This window comes from Acipenser ruthenus, chromosome 10 (assembly GCF_902713425.1).
Source record: "Acipenser ruthenus chromosome 10, fAciRut3.2 maternal haplotype, whole genome shotgun sequence".
NCBI classification, from domain to species: Eukaryota; Metazoa; Chordata; class Actinopteri; order Acipenseriformes; family Acipenseridae; genus Acipenser; species Acipenser ruthenus.
Window position 1 is genome coordinate 3377294 of NC_081198.1, and position 17405 is coordinate 3394698.

At 37.4% G+C, this 17405-nt stretch overlaps 3 protein-coding genes across 10 annotated transcripts in view; 2 read left to right on the forward strand and 1 right to left on the reverse strand.

Annotated features, from left to right (window-relative positions):
• The window catches only part of LOC117400713 (SH3-containing GRB2-like protein 3-interacting protein 1), a 47534-nt gene extending 38774 nt beyond the window's left edge, over nucleotides 1-8760 (forward strand). For all 7 annotated transcript variants that reach the window (XM_059031524.1, XM_059031522.1, XM_059031523.1 and 4 more), the window contains 6 exons: nucleotides 435-590; nucleotides 1760-1892; nucleotides 2329-2531; nucleotides 3349-3410; nucleotides 3673-3837; nucleotides 4289-8760. In XM_059031524.1, the coding sequence (XP_058887507.1) occupies nucleotides 435-590; nucleotides 1760-1892; nucleotides 2329-2531; nucleotides 3349-3410; nucleotides 3673-3837; nucleotides 4289-4311 (742 nt within the window). In that variant the 3' untranslated portion in view covers nucleotides 4312-8760. The remainder of the gene's footprint in view (nucleotides 1-434; nucleotides 591-1759; nucleotides 1893-2328; nucleotides 2532-3348; nucleotides 3411-3672; nucleotides 3838-4288) is intronic.
• Nucleotides 8761-10063: 1303 nt separating this feature from the next.
• Nucleotides 10064-14850, forward strand: dynlt5 (dynein light chain Tctex-type family member 5). Of its 2 annotated transcripts, none has more exons than XM_059031529.1 (5): nucleotides 10064-10128; nucleotides 10909-11029; nucleotides 12887-12978; nucleotides 13393-13517; nucleotides 14066-14850. In XM_059031529.1, exons 2-5 carry the CDS (start codon nucleotides 10917-10919, stop codon nucleotides 14267-14269), a joined length of 534 nt encoding a protein of 177 aa, XP_058887512.1. In that variant the 5' UTR covers nucleotides 10064-10128; nucleotides 10909-10916; the 3' UTR covers nucleotides 14270-14850. The 2 variants fall into 2 exon arrangements, with proteins under 2 accessions (XP_058887512.1, XP_033857347.1); XM_034001456.3 differs by lacking the exon at nucleotides 10064-10128 and adding an exon at nucleotides 10135-10204.
• Nucleotides 14851-16365: 1515 nt separating this feature from the next.
• LOC117411315 (relaxin-3-like) lies at nucleotides 16366-17362 on the reverse strand. Its single transcript, XM_034018639.2, has 2 exons — nucleotides 17191-17362; nucleotides 16366-16589 (listed from the first exon to the last, which is right to left on the reverse strand). The coding sequence occupies exons 1-2, from the start codon at nucleotides 17360-17362 to the stop codon at nucleotides 16366-16368; spliced, it is 396 nt and encodes a 131-aa protein (XP_033874530.2).
• Between the last annotated feature and the right edge of the window lie 43 nt (nucleotides 17363-17405).

Below are 17405 nucleotides of genomic sequence, written 5' to 3' on the forward strand. Positions count from 1 at the left end.
TATACACCAATATGAATGCCTAGAATCAGATTAAACATATTTCAATTCCTCATACTGCATATTTTTCGTGCCGTAGTGTTTGCAGTCTAAAGTAAAGGTTACTTTTTTCTTTTTTTTTTTTTAATCCAGACTGATGACATGATTTTCAAAAGGAGCAAATGAAGAACTAGGTCACTGTTTCTTAAAACCGGATTTAGACCGTGGAATAGTCAAAAGGGATCCATGAATTTTTCCATTGTTGATAAAAGCAATTTAGTGACCCAGTTTCCATGTTAATCATCCTGTCCCATTGTTTTGGCTTCTCTAAAGTGCCATAAAGGCGGCAGGGATAGACACCCCCCCACCCCCCTACCCCCCGCCCCACCGGTCCTCTTCAGTGACACTGGATGCCGTGTCCCTTGTGTTTTAACTACTGTTTGCCTTTTGTTTTTAAGGTGTGTTGTGAAGATTACAGGAGAGATGGTGCTTTCGTTTCCAGCAGGAATCACCAGGCACTTTGCCAATAATACCTCCCCGGCTGTTCTAACATTCAGTATAACAAACTACAGCAGGCTGGAGCACGTCCTGCCTAACCCCCAGCTTCTCTGCTGGTAAATAGCATGTCCTTTATCATCGCAGAATAGCTGAATGCATCAACTCACATTGACACAGATTTGTTGTGTGTTTGTGACTCTGCTAATCCACATGAATACGTTCCGGTGTAAGACGGAAATTGACTGCAGATCTGCTTGAAGGCATTCGTGCAGCCAGGCTTGTTTGCACTTTCAGGAGTGGCTTGTACCTCCATAGAAGAAGGAAATTTGAAATTTGATGAGGCCACCGTACACCCTGCTCTAGTTTGCAAAGGGTTAAAAAGGGCACCTAATGTTAGCGTAAGAAAAAATGAATAGCTTCCACACAAGCTGGGGGATAGGAAGTGATAGATGGGTATATGCTAGTGATTCTGGAATCAGAATACTGACACATTCCAGCCCTGGGTATATGCCGGTGATTCTGGAATCAGAATACTGACACATTCCAGCCCTGGGTATATGCCGGTGATTCTGGAATCAGAATACTGACACATTCCAGCCCTGGGTATATGCTGGTGATTCTGGAATCAGAACACTGACACATTCCAGCCCTGGGTATATGCCGGTGATTCTGGAATCAGAATACTGACACATTCCAGCCCTGGGTATATGCTGGTGATTCTGGAATCAGAACACTGACACATTCCAGCCCTGGGTATATGCTGGTGATTCTGGAATCAGAACACTGACACATTCCAGCCCTGGGTATATGCTGGTGATTCTGGAATCAGAACACTGACACATTTCAGCCCTGGATATATGCTGGTGATTCTGGAGCTTTGCAGTTTCGTGACTGGGGGTCTTAAATCATGTTTTGGGTCAGATATACTGTATCACTGTGAGACTGTAGCATTTGTTTTGAAATTGCCAGCTGTGGGAGAAACAGATAGAACCATATGTGCCAAAAATAAATGGCTCTTTAATGGCTTTTTTGTGCCACTATAAAATCTGTTTCTATCATAGGTGCTTCTCGTCTCAAAAACGCCAAAGTAAACTAATTACTAACCCGACCCTTTCAGCTTTTCTTAACAATATTCAATATCACAACTGAAGCAGAGCTCTTTGTTTTTGCCGATGCCATTGTTCTGCTTGTTACAGTATGCTTAGTAAAATCTAAACTACAGTATAATGTGGAAGCAAAGCTCTACCTTGCTCAGTAATCCATGTCTTGTTTGTTCTCTGCACAGCGATGCCACACAATCAGATGCCAACTCAAAGGAATTCTGGGTTAACATGCCAAGCCTAATGACACATTTAAAGAAAGTGGCCGAGCAGAAACCACAAGCAACATATTACAATGTGGATATGTTAAAATATCAGGTATGGATACTTCAACCAAAACCAGCTGGATCACCGGACTGTACCTTCCAGGACAACTTTAGAAAAGAGAGATATTTAAAATAAAAATAGCTGAATATGTTATATATTTTAAATATTTGTTATGTTAGCTTTTAGTACAGTGTATACTTCTATCCCTTATAAAGGTTTACCGCAGACATGTTGCACTGTATTGTTGTAGTCCCATGCTTTTCCCATGATTATACTGTACATTTACCATAGTTTACTGTGGTTTGCCATGTTTTTAATATGCTTTACCATAGACCCCTGGGCTTTACAATGCTTACCTGTGTTTTCCTATTCTTTTAGTGTGCTTTATTACACCTCTCTATGCTTTTACAATGGTAAACTTGTATAAGGGATATCATAGTAATGCAGTGTATGAAGACGTATTCCTCATGGCTTCATTGTCTCCCAGGTATCTGCGCAGAGTATTCAGTCCACCCCCCTGAATCTGGCAGTGAGTTGGCGATGTGAGCCTGCCAGCACTGACCTCCGAATAGACTACAAGTACAACGCGGACGCCATGACAACACCTGTCGCTCTGAACAATGTCCAGTTTCTAGTCCCGGTAGATGGAGGGGTCACCAAACTACAGGCTGTGCTGCCCCCTGCTGCCTGGTAAGAAAACCACAAATAATTCCAGAGCTGGAAGAACCATGTACATTTTAACCAAGGAGGCATTGTAAGAATGGAAAGGGGTAACTGCATGGCAGTCCGGTACGAACAGTCTTCCAGGCAATCTTCTAGACACTTGTGGTCAGCGTTGTTATTCAAGTGAGACAATTTAAGATTGGTCTCCTCAGGCAGGGAATATTTCATTGATGGATCTCTTTTTTGTATAGAAGTAAACCCTCAAGTTTGAGTAATATGTGCACATTAAATGTCTACCTGGTTAATCACAATACAAAGGCACAGCTGTGAACCCACCTCTTTGATGAAAGTCTAAGGCCATCCTTGCATTTTCTTGCTGTGAGCCTGTGGTTTGGAATCTCTTTACAGAGGCAGTATTTGAGTGTGTTTACTGTCTGGAATTCATACTGGATGAGCCTGGTATACTCTTGTAATTAATAATATAAAGGAAGTTTGCATTATCTTTTTAATTTTATTATGATTTTACTTTACAGAGACTGGAACACATTCGTTTCGAATAGGTATAGAAAAGCTAGAGACTTATAGCAGAACAGTACAAGTGCACGGCAGTGCCATCTGCTGGTGATTATAAGGAATTAGTGGAATACTGAATAAGGTTGCACCATTTTATGTGACTGGTTAATATTGGGAAAACTAGAACCAGACATCGAAGGTGGTTAATAAAAGTTGTTACTTGATTTGCAACATTAACAGTTTTATCTTCCTTTACAGAAAAGGTTGTAAATGGGGCAGTAAAGAAAACATGCCCCAGTAGGCTAATGTATTTGTCTGTTGACTTTTTAAGGAACTCTGAACAGAGGATTCTGTGGAAGATCCCTGATATCTCTCAAAAGTCTGAAAATGGAGGTAAGCTTCAACTGAGCACCAAATAAATCATTTCTAATGCTAGACGTTTTTCAAATCTTTGTTAGAGGGAAGCAAAAGCACAAAACAAACCCACTTAAGCCACGCCAGCTGCTTCATATCACGTTTAATTCTTGACTACTTTCAGTCATAGGAGGTCATTAAAGACTGGAGTAAACACTTTGAAGATCTGGCCCAGGGTGTTCCCTAAGATGGTAAGCCTCTTGAGTTTGCTGAAATGTCCGCTCTCTCCATTCTCTTTTAGGAGTGGGGTCTCTGCTTGCAAGGTTCCAGTTATCCGAGGGCCCCAGTAAGCCATCTCCTTTGGCGGTGCAGTTCACAAGCGAAGGAAGTACATTGTCAGGCTGCGATATTGAGCTGGTCGGTCCCGGCTACAGATTTTCGCTAATTAAAAAGAGATTCGCTGCAGGTATGTCACACCAATAAGCAATAAGGAAGATGAATTACAGCATGTTTACAGTCAAACCTAAAATAAAGACCTGTGTTAAAGGCCACCATGGTAATCACTCTGGTGAATCCCTGAATATTAGTTTAATCAGCTGTACATAAAGACTTACTGTCTGCTAAAGTAAAAAGGAAACCCAAAATCCAAGTAATTAATTGTAAATCATATTTTTGGGGTTATCATGTTACTGTAAACATTGCTAAGTAATTGCACTGTGACTCCTGTACATTTTAAAATGCATTGCCAGTAGTGTGGTGTGGATTCATGAAGTAGAGGGCTAGTTCTATGTCAATGGGGTGGAAGAGCATTGCAGGTTATCAGGGGGCTGTTCAGGGGCTTGGAACAACCAAAGTTGGAATAATTGCGATTCTATTATTGTATGAAATAATTGGAATTCCTTGATTCTTTTTTACAGGAAAGTACCTGGCTGATAACTAAACAATGGCTAACTGAGATGCAGAGAACATCTACTCATTGGATTGGATGAAATAATAAAGGACTTTAATCATTAAAGTAAAAAGAAATAAGAAAACAACAACACTTTTAACACTTTATATTCTACAAGTAATCCAAGGTGACCAATCCAGCAGTATTATAACTTCTATATAGAATTGTCAACAGTTTTAAAGTGTAATTATTGTATTTGTAAAATGGATTCATTTCACATCTATGTTGCAGCATTTTGCATCTATATTGCCATCTAGGTTAGCCACTCTTTCCTTTAAACATGTAGGACCCAAATCTGATCATAGGGCAAGGCACTGACATTGAGGCAAAGGGCATTAGTGCCTGATTATGGGGCGCTAGTGGGGTGCCAACGAGCCCAATCATACTTTGCCCTGTGAAATGATTTTGGTACCATGTACTGCCCCAAATTTTAATGCCTGTGATACGCGGTCCACCATCCAAACGTAGTTGGATGTGTAAAACAGTTTTGCTGTACACTATTATTAATTTGAGACCCACTTTCCAGACACCATCCCAATACAAACATGTACGTTAACATATACTTGGGCTGAAGGTGGGTCGTGCATTTTCTCTCTGTTAGCAAGAGCATTGCCATTGCAGTCCGCGTTACATAACAGAGGGCTGTTTGACGGTCAATCAGAGTTCAGATAACGTTATTCTTCTGCACCTGCAATTCAGATTGTTTTGAGAACTTGAGGTCTGTTCACCAGTGTACCTTGTGGTGAAGCAGCAAACTCACTGAAACCAGTTGGGTCGTCTCTACTTGGGAATTGGTTTAACAGGCCTACATTTAGGACATTGTTACTTATTTATGATAAAATAAATTATGACATGTCCAACAAGATGTGAAACTGAAAATTCAGATGGTCTCTTTTAAAGTCATTTAGCGTTTTAATTTGATAATGTGAATAGTACAGTACAAAGGCAGCTTCAATGATAACTCTATATTTTGTAGTTGCAATGTTTCAAATGTTTTCCCATAAGAATGTAAAAAAAAAGTCAAAAATCAGTACTATATATCCTAAAGGGCCTCCTTGTATTGTTGTGACACAGACAGCAGTGTTAGAGTTCACTGTATGTTCCAGCACTATATTTATTTATTGACAATACTGATTTGTTGTAATATATATATATATATATATATATATATATATATATATATATATATATATATATATATATGATTCTGTTTATGATTATAATTTGAATAGTACCACTATTTAGAAGCCCTAGAATTATAAATATTTTTCTTATCTGTGTATGTAGATGGGTATCCTGTGTACAGTATAATGCTAAGGTATCACTTTATTTTTAATTTATTTCAGATATAATTTTTTTAACGCAAGAGTAACAGATCATGTAAGGTATATATGGAATAAAAAGATGACATCTCTAACTGGGTGCATCATGTTAAACAGTGAGAGTGTAATATAAAACAGTTACTGTTGGTGGCAGTTTCAAACACAGTTTCTTTTTTATTGGCATTGATGTGTTTTTTTTTTTTTGCCGAATTCCTTTCTGGCTGCTAATATATAACGTGTAGTATGAACTTAATCAGAATAAAATCAGTGCTAGCATTCATGACTTGCAATCTAAAATGGGCTCTTTTAACGCTGCATAAAACAAATAGTTTTGAAAGGGTAAGAATAGAATAGAAAATTGCATCTTTTAGATCGAGTCTACAGAACTGGTTAAAAAGTACTGTGCTATTTTAATCCAAAAAATACTCTCTTTCATTGGCTGAGAGCAAGAACGTTGGCAACAAATAGCAACATCGTAGCTTTGAGACAGGAGCTTTTAAAGCTTTCAAATTCACAAGGCATGCTCATAGCCAATCGTATCTCATTGTTTGAATTTTGTAATTAAAGTACAATGTACTTGCACCCAGCCACTGACTACTGCAAAATGTATTGTCTGGAAAGTTTGGATCAGTGTGTCCATGATTTAAGAGTCAAAGGAGAAAAAGGATGTTTTGACTTGTACTGTGAGTATTAAGATTAGGGTTAGGGTCTTGACTTGTACTGTGAGTATTAGAATTAGGGTTAGGGTCTTGACTTGTACTGTGAGTATTAGTTTACTTCTTGTTATTTTGTAGGCTTCCTTCTAAATAACCTGAGGTAAAAAAAATGCCCTATGTTTTACCTGCTTATGGAGCAGTTACAGTACTTGAATGCTTTTTTGCACTGGAATTGCAAAGGATATTTTTTGTAGTGTTTAGAAACTTTAGTTTTCTCCTTGTCAAAGGTGCTGTTTACATAATGCAATTTGGCATTGAAACAAAATGAAGTGAAACTGTTTGACATTTATATATTTTAGCATTTTGTTTAGGTAAACATTAAACAGCGACTGCACATAATATTGTGCTGAATGGCTAAATGACATTCTCCAGTGATTGCTGACATTCGAGAATTGGCCTGTGAAGTTACAGCACATCTCTACGGAGCAGCCTGCAAAGGCACCTCCTGAACGGTGTACATTCCATCATTGTATTTTTATAATAACAGCCCACCTGTCTTAAAACAATGTCTTTTGGGAGCCAAATATTTAGCATGTTAAAAAAAAAAAAAAGTAGGAATCTGTCTGGGTCTGTTGTAGCTGGGAGTTGTACAGTAATTTAATCTTCGTCCTCTTCTGTGCCGGTATGTTTTGGGTTCTCTCTCCCTATGTCTATAAGAAATATTCAGTATGTTATCAATTTACAGTTAGTTTTCCTCTACAAAGGGCATTGTAAAGGGATAAATGCAAGATTTTATTGAATTTCCGCAGTTGTAATGTCACAGAGAGTGTTCGAACACTGTTATTACAGAACCACATGCTGTATGTGTACAATCTACATATCTTTAGCTTTAATACTGAGCAGTACAGGCCATGCAAGCTGGTCTTATGGTAACATTTGAATGGAGATTTCCTTTTCGTTTTGCAGCAAAGGCTTCCTGCGTGGCAGCCGGGTTTCAATTCGCAATGTCAAAGGAAAGAAATAAAATGTCTCTAACCGGGAACAAGTTCCTTAGCAACAACAACGTATTTTACCAGTAGTTGAAAAACAGAGAAATAACCCTCAACATGAACACAAACCAAGCAGATAAACGACATATACTGTATGACCAGAGTGCATTTAGCATTTGGTTTATGAAAGCCTGACGGCCGTATGAATAGAGTTTCGCTTGGGGAGCTGTCTCTACAGACTCAATTTAGGATTTTCTTCTTTTATTTTGCTGTTCTTTTGAACGGCTCATCTGAAAGGAGTAGCTTTCCTAGAAGGGGCTCTGCTTTTCGGAGTCATAAAGACGTTTTTGGTAACGCTTTTGAAATGGTATCAAGGATGAAATAGTTTCTTTCACTCGAGCCCCATCTACCCTCTATGTCTGGATATATGTTGAGTTGTTGGGTCAGCAGAGTTGAAAGTTCACTTTGTCACATGACAAACCTTTCAGTTCCGACCATTAGGATTCTCAGGCCAGCTCAAAGCCAGCTAAAGACAGTTGATGGAGAAAAACAATAAATTTAGTATTGGAACAACAGAACCTCAAGCTACTCAGAAAGATTGCAGGTAAACACCAGACACCACATCAGAAGAAGGATTTTGCTTTCAAAATAAAAATAAACAATAGAGGGTATTTCATTGCTCTAAATTGTGTCAGGTCTCCACGCTGACCACTTTAATATCATTAAGATAGGGCTGTCCCTGGCGTTTTACATGTTGTACAGATGCACTGCCTTCACTGGTAAGAGATTTCAAATCATTAAGATAAGGCACTCCCTGGCGCGTTTCATGCTGCTTTCACTGTTAAGAGATTTCCATAACACAGGTCCAACACAGGTCTAAAGTATTTTAAATTTCAATTAATGAAATAAGTCCCAGTAAGTGTTGATTTCAGCAGCCTGCACTGCGATTGCAGTTTGTGTTAAGCTTACATTTGCTGACACTTCTCTGTCTCCTAGTAAAGCCGTCTGTGCTTCTGCTTGGTTTCAAAGCCTTATTGGTAAACTACTGTACTATGAAGGAAATTACAATTTGCTTGTTTCTGAAGTGTTTTGGCTGCTGGTAATGTGAATGTGTGATTTAAAGATCTATGAGAGAGAAACTGTCACCTGTGTAATGTTATTTGCCTTATAGATTAGTTTAACATGTATGGATATCAAACCCTCTCTGTATATAATTACTTTTTTTTCCTTTTTTTCAAATGTTATTTAATTTAGCTGTGTCTCGATGTTATCCATTGTACAGAATACTGAATATGCAATTATGTTTTATTGTAAATGTACTTAAAAAATGGATTTCCCATTTAAGAACAAAGTTTTGAAACTATATAAACAGAATGACCATAATGTAATAACTGTATAAGATGTCAATCAATGTCAGTTTTCTTGGAAATAAAGTGGAAAAAAATACGAAACTATGCTTGTTTCTACACTCAAGATCAATTTGTGCTTTATTTATGCTTTGGGGTGTGTTTTCGATTTCACTCGGAGGAAGTAGTTCTCAAGAAGTCATTTGTTCTTTACGGTAGTGCAGAGGGATATTACTCCACTATACTGGAGACAAGTTCTCAGTCTCGCAATCCCATAATATCCTTTTTTGATGCTGTCAGATTCCCAGCCATTTGTTATTATTTGAAGTCGGTATTGATGGAGTGAAACAAAACTGTATTCATGAAAGTGTTTAAAGAAGCCACCAACAATCGGAAGCATCATGCATAATTTAAACAGCTTTTATTAACTCATGAGTTACGAGTTAAACATTGTCAGGAGTATAGGACTAATACATAGAAGATGGACAAGTATGTCTATATTTGAAACTCAAAAACTTCACTTACAACACCAGCCAAGGAAGTACAAAGACCAGGTATTACTGAGACTGCTTATCCTTCAATTGTAAAGATGACAAGTATAATACTCTTGCAAAGTTACAATGAACTAAATACAAACAAACCTAAAGTTGTTTAGGATATTGTGCAAGTAATAGGGTGTTGAGCAACTTACAAATGTTGTGCAATTAATTCAACAATACAACTTCAGACCTGTCACTATAAGAAGCGATTCCGTTGATATGGAAATGTTTGTTTTTTAAATATTTGTTCATTCAGGAGATTAAAAGTACAATCAAGTATTTTTTTTTTTTTTGCATTTGCTGTTGGCCTGATGAAATCAAACTTCCTGCTACGTCGGTCCAAATAAAAGGTCCCCAGACATCCATGCTGCATGTTCTGTTTTCACAAATTTAATCTCACATGACTGCACTGATGTGCTTTCTTTCTGTAATGTATAAGATGCATCTCCCTGTTGCAAGTTAGTTATACTATATTAAGAAAAAGTAAGGCACTTATTCAATATTCTTGATTTGAATCTGTATATTTCTTGTATGCAAAGTTGTTTGTTCAGAAATGCGCACGATAGATTTGTGAATACTGCACCTTCTGCAGTCAGCAAGCACCCTGTTTCAGGGGGCAGAAATAAAGTCAAATATGACTTTATGAAACATGCCAAATATACAAGTAGTAATAAATGCAATCATGGTGTACTAAAAAATTAATGAAATATTATGCAAACTCAGAGACTCTAAAGTGTTCCTTTAAAGCTTCTAGTGCAGTATACTTTGACTATACAGCAATGATCTTTGACTTGGTTGTGGTATTGAACCTCAGAATTGTTTATGGGCCAGCAACTGCTTTTAAACTTAAGTGATCGCTTGCTCTGTATTAAGACTGGTGGGCCTGTCTGCCCGATCCAGCTACACAATTGCAAAACGTGTATTGGCTGAAGCTCAGAAGCTCCTCCCATTGACTGGTGAGTAGCAAGTGTTGTCAGGACAACCAATTGAACGCTTGTGCATCCGTGTATTTCCTGTTTGCTGCTGGATTAGGTAAACGTTCTAATCTGAAATCATTCATTCTTTAATTAATATTAGGGCTATTTTGTTAACGTTTTGTATTGAAATAAAATAGCAATGGTTGGATGCAGTATGATTTGACGGCAACATTTAGTTTGTTTTGCTCTCTGGCAAGAATTGTAGCGTTTTTGGTAGAGAGTAACATTACAAAATGTTGCGTGGTATAACATTAGTTGATAGTTTGTGGTCGTTGTTATAAAACCGTTTCTGTATATGTCTAAAATGCTCAGTGCTGTACTCAATATGACGTTAAATTGCACTATACTATAGCAAGAGGGTGTATCCAATTTTACATGTTTAATACTTAAGTTCATTAATTAGAAGCATGGGAAAAAATAACTTTACATTTGTTTTTTAAACAGTTGAGTGACGCAACCCTTCTGTTAATTAAATCTTAACACACGGTATGTTAATTACGATGCAAAGGAAACAAACATTTCTATGAGTCGTAACAATACAAATAAAAGTAACAATGATTATCTGGCTATCAAATCTACTGTCGTGTCCATCTTGACTGAAACTGACTAGCAACATCGAGCTGTAGATACGATGTATTACAGAATGCTGTACATGTTACAGGCAGACCACTGCACAACATGTGCTGAAAATGGCAGGCGTTCTAATTTTCTTGTGCAGCCCCTATAGACAAACAATTTCTCTTTATTTTGATGAAACAGATTCAACAATGTCTGACGTGGCCAAGGACAAGGCAGCTCGCCTGCTGAAGAAGAGAGGCAGCGTCTCCTCACTCAGCAGCCATGAAGTCAAAGCAAAGGAAACAACTGGGAAAACTAAAGAGTACGTTTGTCAGGGTTTAATCTGAAAGAACGAGCAAACAAGATACAGTGTGTGTGTGGTGTACGCTCTGCATCACCATTCATTGTAATGCACTAACTAAACACTGAAAGTATATATGGGTATATTGCATTATGTCTGCTCTGTGCTGGTTTAGTTTGCATGGGAACACACAACTGCTTTATTATCTCACTATCTCACTGCTTAACACATCAGTTTAATTGAAGTTGAACAATATGGCCACAGGACCTAATGGGTTATCTATCTCAGGATGGAGGCAGGCAGTAATTGCTGAGATATCTTGTTAGATCCTGTGCAACTGAATATTAACTTAATCATTAATAATAGGGGAGGTGAAGGCTGAAACAACATAGCTAAGTGGCGCTTAATTTCAGGAAGTAGTTACTGACTCTGGGAAACCACAACAAAACAGCCTTAATCTACACAGCATATTATTATATGTTGTGAGTGATTGTGCTTTATCTAGCTAATGCTTTTCTAAACAGCAATGTTCGTATTGTCAAATACTGTGTGGAGATACTTAAATAGATTCAATTATAGATTATTTTTTTCATGTTCGCCAGTAATTTCATCTTCAGCACTATATTGTAATTGTTGCCCTGTAAGTTAGAAAAAAATGTAGTGTTTTGCTAATATTAAAATATTAGATTTGTAACCCATATTCAAGCAAGATAAAATCATGTGTGTCACACCACCACTAGCTATTACTAATCTTGTTGCCTTGTAAATGACATAAAGAGATCCCCTGTTAGAAATAACAGGTATTTCCAGTTGCATTAACACAGAACAGTTGGAAGCTGCCTAAAGAGAGCTGTAGCATGTTGTCCAGATGCCCTGCACATTGCTGTGGCCAGATTGCAAGCATTGGTATCTCAAACCACTTCAGCTTTGGAACTTCCATTTGACTCGTAAGGACATGACATGTCTACATTCTATAGAGCAGAGCCACACCCACATCGTTGCTGTGTATACTCGTTTAAGCACATTATGTTCACAGCAATGATCGATGCATAGTTAGTTAATGATTGATTGATTATTATTTCATTATTGGTAACCCTGTTACAGAATAAAGACTGAATCAACAAGCTTACTCTGCCTGTCCTTTTCAGTGTTTATGCTTGTACCAAATGTCCCTTAATTATACTTCATGCTAAATAATATCATTTGAATTGAAGTTTAAAATCCTAAATGAAATTGTTTGCATGTTTTGTATTCTACAGCCTACCCCTTTTTGTTACCACTTTGTCTTCTGTCACCACATGGATAATTAACTGGAACATTCTAGTAATATTTTACGTATGGAATTTCTGATTCATAGTGTCTGACCATGGGCAAAACCCTTTTTTTTAACATTTTTTTTTTATTACAAATGACAAATATTTTATTTTCTAACAATGTAATCTCAAGATACAGTGTTAATGCCTTATAAATAAGTACCAAATTCATTTTTCTTTAAAAAAAGAAAAATCAGAACCCAATCTGTACTTCTGTAATTTGATACATTCCATTTAGACTTCACTGTTGCGGTTAACGAAATCAGAATAAGTTATCATAACAACAGAGTTAATGCTCCCTAACAATGACAAAGTAGTCTGTTCTAAAATGAGGACAATGGCACTGAATGGGTTGGACGGCAGGCCTGGAACTGAAGTGACATGCGTCAGAACTTTGGCAGTGTGGTAGAGAGAATCTGTCCACTCTTATTACTGCATATCTGTCCAGTCTTATTACTGCATTCACTACGGAGGGATGCTCATGCTGACTTTTCTGATCATTTACAAAGACTCACTCTGTGTCCAAATTTGGTGCCCTTCTCACTTCACTATCCTGTGTTTTCAGTTCCATGAGTACAGTATCTTATATTGATGAGCCTGGCCAGCAAGATGACAATCCTCGACCTGCTGTTCAAATGGAGAACACATTCCAACTAGGTATATAACACTGATATTACTGGAAGTGGAAAATATAAGGTTACCAGACCTGGCTGGCATGCATATATTTTTAAAACAAGGCAACAGTAGAACCTAGCATCTTAATTATTGTGCATACTGTTACGTTCTGTTGCATTCAGAGGAGTTGACTTGCAGCTGTCATGTAAGGCTATAGGGAATTAGTGCCATCTAGTGCATCCAGATTCCGCTAAATTGATAAAACTACTACATGCAACAAAGGTTATGGATAACGCATAGCATTACATTTCCCAGGACATTATTTCTTTAAAAAATATAGTAACACTGTCTATCACTACACTGTAATTGCACTGTGATTTATTGAGTAACTGCACACTAATTACATCGTAAGTACATAACACACATCTCAATGTCTTTTTTCCTGTATTCAAAAAGGTCCTGCAAAGCGTTTCCCTGTGGCCACAGTGAACAACATTTTAAAAGACGTGCTGACCAGTTATCTGCAAGAGGAGAAGTATGAAGCAGAACTGTGTAGGCAGATGACAAAAACCATATCTGAGGTAGGCTTTTCTTTACCAGATCAAATACATTTCGCATTCGAAAATAAAACACAGTAAACTAAAGCTAAAGTAGCATGGCCAGTAATACATGTGTGCAATTACATGCTACACCTCCCCATGATTCCCATGATTCATATCCCTGCATCCCTACTTCAGTGCTCCTTCATATTTAAGTGCACTTCTGTCACTTTGTCAATGGGGAGCTGTATTATTTTAATATGAGCCTTGGGTCCCATCTGTAGCATGCTATCAACAATTAATCACAAGTTAAAACTAGCGCAAGCCTTTTGAGATGTATGGGTAGCACAGTGCAGAAGTACTTAACTGTGAAATCTGTGGTAAATGGATTAGTATTCTATTTTTAAGGGCATTCATTTAAAAATGTTGGTGGGCCATCCATGCCATATAATTGAACAAACTAGGAGTTATCTGTCTTATCTGTATGCTTCTTTGGATAGTGTAAAATCTCTCGCACCTTAACTACAGGGTTCTAGATGTAAGACCAGATCATTTTCATATATACTACTCTTTTTTTTAATTGTTTTTAGGTTATAAAAGCCAGAGTGAAAGATTTAATGATTCCTCGGTACAAAATAATTGTTCTGATCAATATTGGGCAGCTGAATGAACAGAACATGCGCATTGGAAGCAGGTGCCTTTGGGACCCTACCAATGACACATTTTCATCCTACACCTTCAAGAACACCTCTTTATTTGCTGTTGCAAATGTCTACGCAGCTTACTTTGAGTAACAGCCAACCGGGACTGCTTATTGTAGAAGATACAGCAAATAACATTGTGTGTATATAATATTGTATATATCCTATTAGAAAAAATGTAATTAAACAAACTGGCCCCACAGTTATCCTATAAAAAGGCAAGTCAATGGAAATCTTTGGTCATTAATGAAACGTGATCCTGTCACGAAATGCAATTACACTCTAGTTGCTTGCATACAGTTATAATCATGTAATAGGTCATCGATCACGTATTTATTAGTCGGCAATGCTGAGGAATCATGTCGTTAGAAACATTTCCATAGAAAAATAACCTGATTATTGTTTTATGTAAAGGGCTAACAACAACGTCTTGCTAGTTCAACATTTATTGTAACCTTTGTAATTAAGCATTCATAAAAAAAAAATCAAGACGACATAAGGGGCCCCATTTTCCACTGTGAGATAATTGCCCATCTACTACATTTAATATGGAGTGGGCACTTTGCCTGGGGTTTTCCCCGATGGGAACATACAGGGCAAAACCTGAGAGTGCAGCAATTTCAAAACTGAACCAAATGTAAAACGAATATTTTTACAATAAAGCATAATTTGGATATGTGTGTGTTGTGTTTTGTCTGTTTAATCTTGAAAGGCAGCCAAGATCTGTGGCTAAACACTAGATGTGGTTCTCAATCATACAGCAGGATACAACAACTGAAATAAATCAATTGCAGGTCTTTTTTTTCGCTTCCCATTGTAAAACACATACAACAAACATTTCAGATATGTTTGAAAAACTGCCATTTGTAAGTCACCTGTTCAAACAGTGCTGGGAAGATTTCATGTTTTGCTGTCATATATTTCACTGCATTTTTTACTTGTATTTTGTAATGGCTTCTTTTTTCGAGATGTTAAATGCAATGTGTTCTTTTTCTGGATCCTCTCTGGGTGCTGATTGGCATGTATTATGCTAACATGCACTCAAGACATCGTCTAAAGGTTAAAGACAAGGGCAGCAACATATTTATTGGTTTATGATGTTGTTTTCTACAGTATATGCAACACCAGACAGTTTCCTTTTATGTGCAATTTTCAATAGGTGTTTGTTAACAAATATTGAGACATTGCTATTACTGAATAGCAGTGCTTGTGAACTACCTTACCTAACCTAAGGTAACATAGTTAGTCCCAAATTAGTAACCCTTAGTATATCAGTTTATTTCTGTAGGAATTCGTGCAATGTAGAGCCTGAACACCCCGGCATATGCCTACATATAACCTTAGAAACAGAGATATCGAGATCTAATGAGAACAACTGCAGCCATTGTCTGGAGTCAGTCTGTGAGAGGAACTATCAACAATATATCATTTGGTAAGAATAATGTATTCTAAGATGCACATATGAAGGATATGCAATCATCTTTATTGGTCATTCACAATAGAAATACAATTTTTGTGGCAGGTTTGATAGCTCTGTTTACAACAATCATGAGAATTTCACATTTTTTTTATACACCTTAGGTAAAAAATGTCACACATCTATGATATGTTAAGATTGTTTACCATGGGAGGCAGATGCAGAAATTAAATTAGAAATGTGTTTGTTTTTTTTTGTCCTGTGCAGACATCAGGATTTCTTTAGTATTAATCTACTACACACATTATCCAACTATGATGCCAAAGGAAACAGTAAAACTAGAGTTCTCTTAATAACAGAGATCTTGCATTGATTAGTCTTACACCGATCAAGACTCAAGTGGAGGGAAGCATGTGAAATTATAGATGAAAGATATACAGTATTGTTTAAGTATTCATCAAAGTGAAAATGTACCAGAGCTGAGATGACACTGAGGTCTATTTTGATGAACTAAAAGGTGGCAAACGTTAATACTGCCGCCTTAAAATGTATAATTCAGAATTTTCACTGACATCATTTCACTGTATTTTTATGGTATGAAGTGGGTCGATCACCTCAGGTGTATTTATATCCACCACTCTTAGATCATTACAATAGACTCCCAGTATGATTAGTACACTGTATTAATTAGGAATTTAGTATCAGATAGTTACAGTACATTACAGTACTGGGTTTAAACTTGAAATACTGTAGCTGGGGTTGAAATCCTGGCTTAGCAGAGAGAGCTCAAGTCTTTCTTGTTGCAGCCCCATTGGCAGCAGGCTGTGGTGAGAAGCTGGTTCAGGTCCCTCCTGGCTCTGGGGGAAAGCTCAGCCTGTGTTCTGTAGTTCAGGGGTTCCTTGCTGTCTGTTCCCTGCCTCTGGGAGTTGTAAGTCTGGGGGTCACTGCACTCCGGAATTCCATTGCCAGATGGAAGCACAGCCTCACTGCCCACACCTGGACAATTCAAAAAAGAACAAAGAATTTCTCCCCCCTTGTTTTTTGTTGTTATTCGTAAGGCTGCAGCAAATTAATAGATGGTTATCATTCTTGGGGATCATCTTCATTGATTATGAGTACAGAAGGACTATGTACTGTAAGGTAGGTTTATTTGTTTTACATGTAATCATGCATGGAAACTTACTAGCCATAAAAACATGTAAATAGTTTAAACATAAAACACAGTTCATGAAATAGTTCACTGCAAACATTTTCACCTGTTAACCAAGTTCACTTTTATGTTTATAATGTATTTGAACTTTCTGCTTTCCTATAGTCCTGTCAATGACGTACTTATATCCGTATAGTTGTAAACCTCAATATCTTCATTTTGAACACATAAAGCTATTGATTTGATAAAGCAGAAGGTATTTTTCTATTATATATTTTACTGGGTGAAAAAAACATAAAATGACAACTTTAACTAAAATTTAGATAACTGTAAATCAAGAGACCTCTATGGAATAAATAGAAATATAGCTCGAAGACTCACCAGACATCCAACATGGATGGGTAGTTGGAATACAGCAAATGTAAAGTCTGAAAAAATAAGCCTTACCTGTCAAGTCTTGTTCATCCAGAAGTCTTCTCCACCTAGAGCCTCCACAGTTGTAGATAACAGCCCTGATAAACTCCCTACCGCACAGCTTCACCACCTTCATATCACCTTGGGCTTCAGTGCTTGCAGACAGCACTGCCAGCAGCAGCACACACAGGACTACGGCTCTCATTGTGAGTGAAGGTGCTCTTAGCAAGTGGACAAGGTGAATGGTT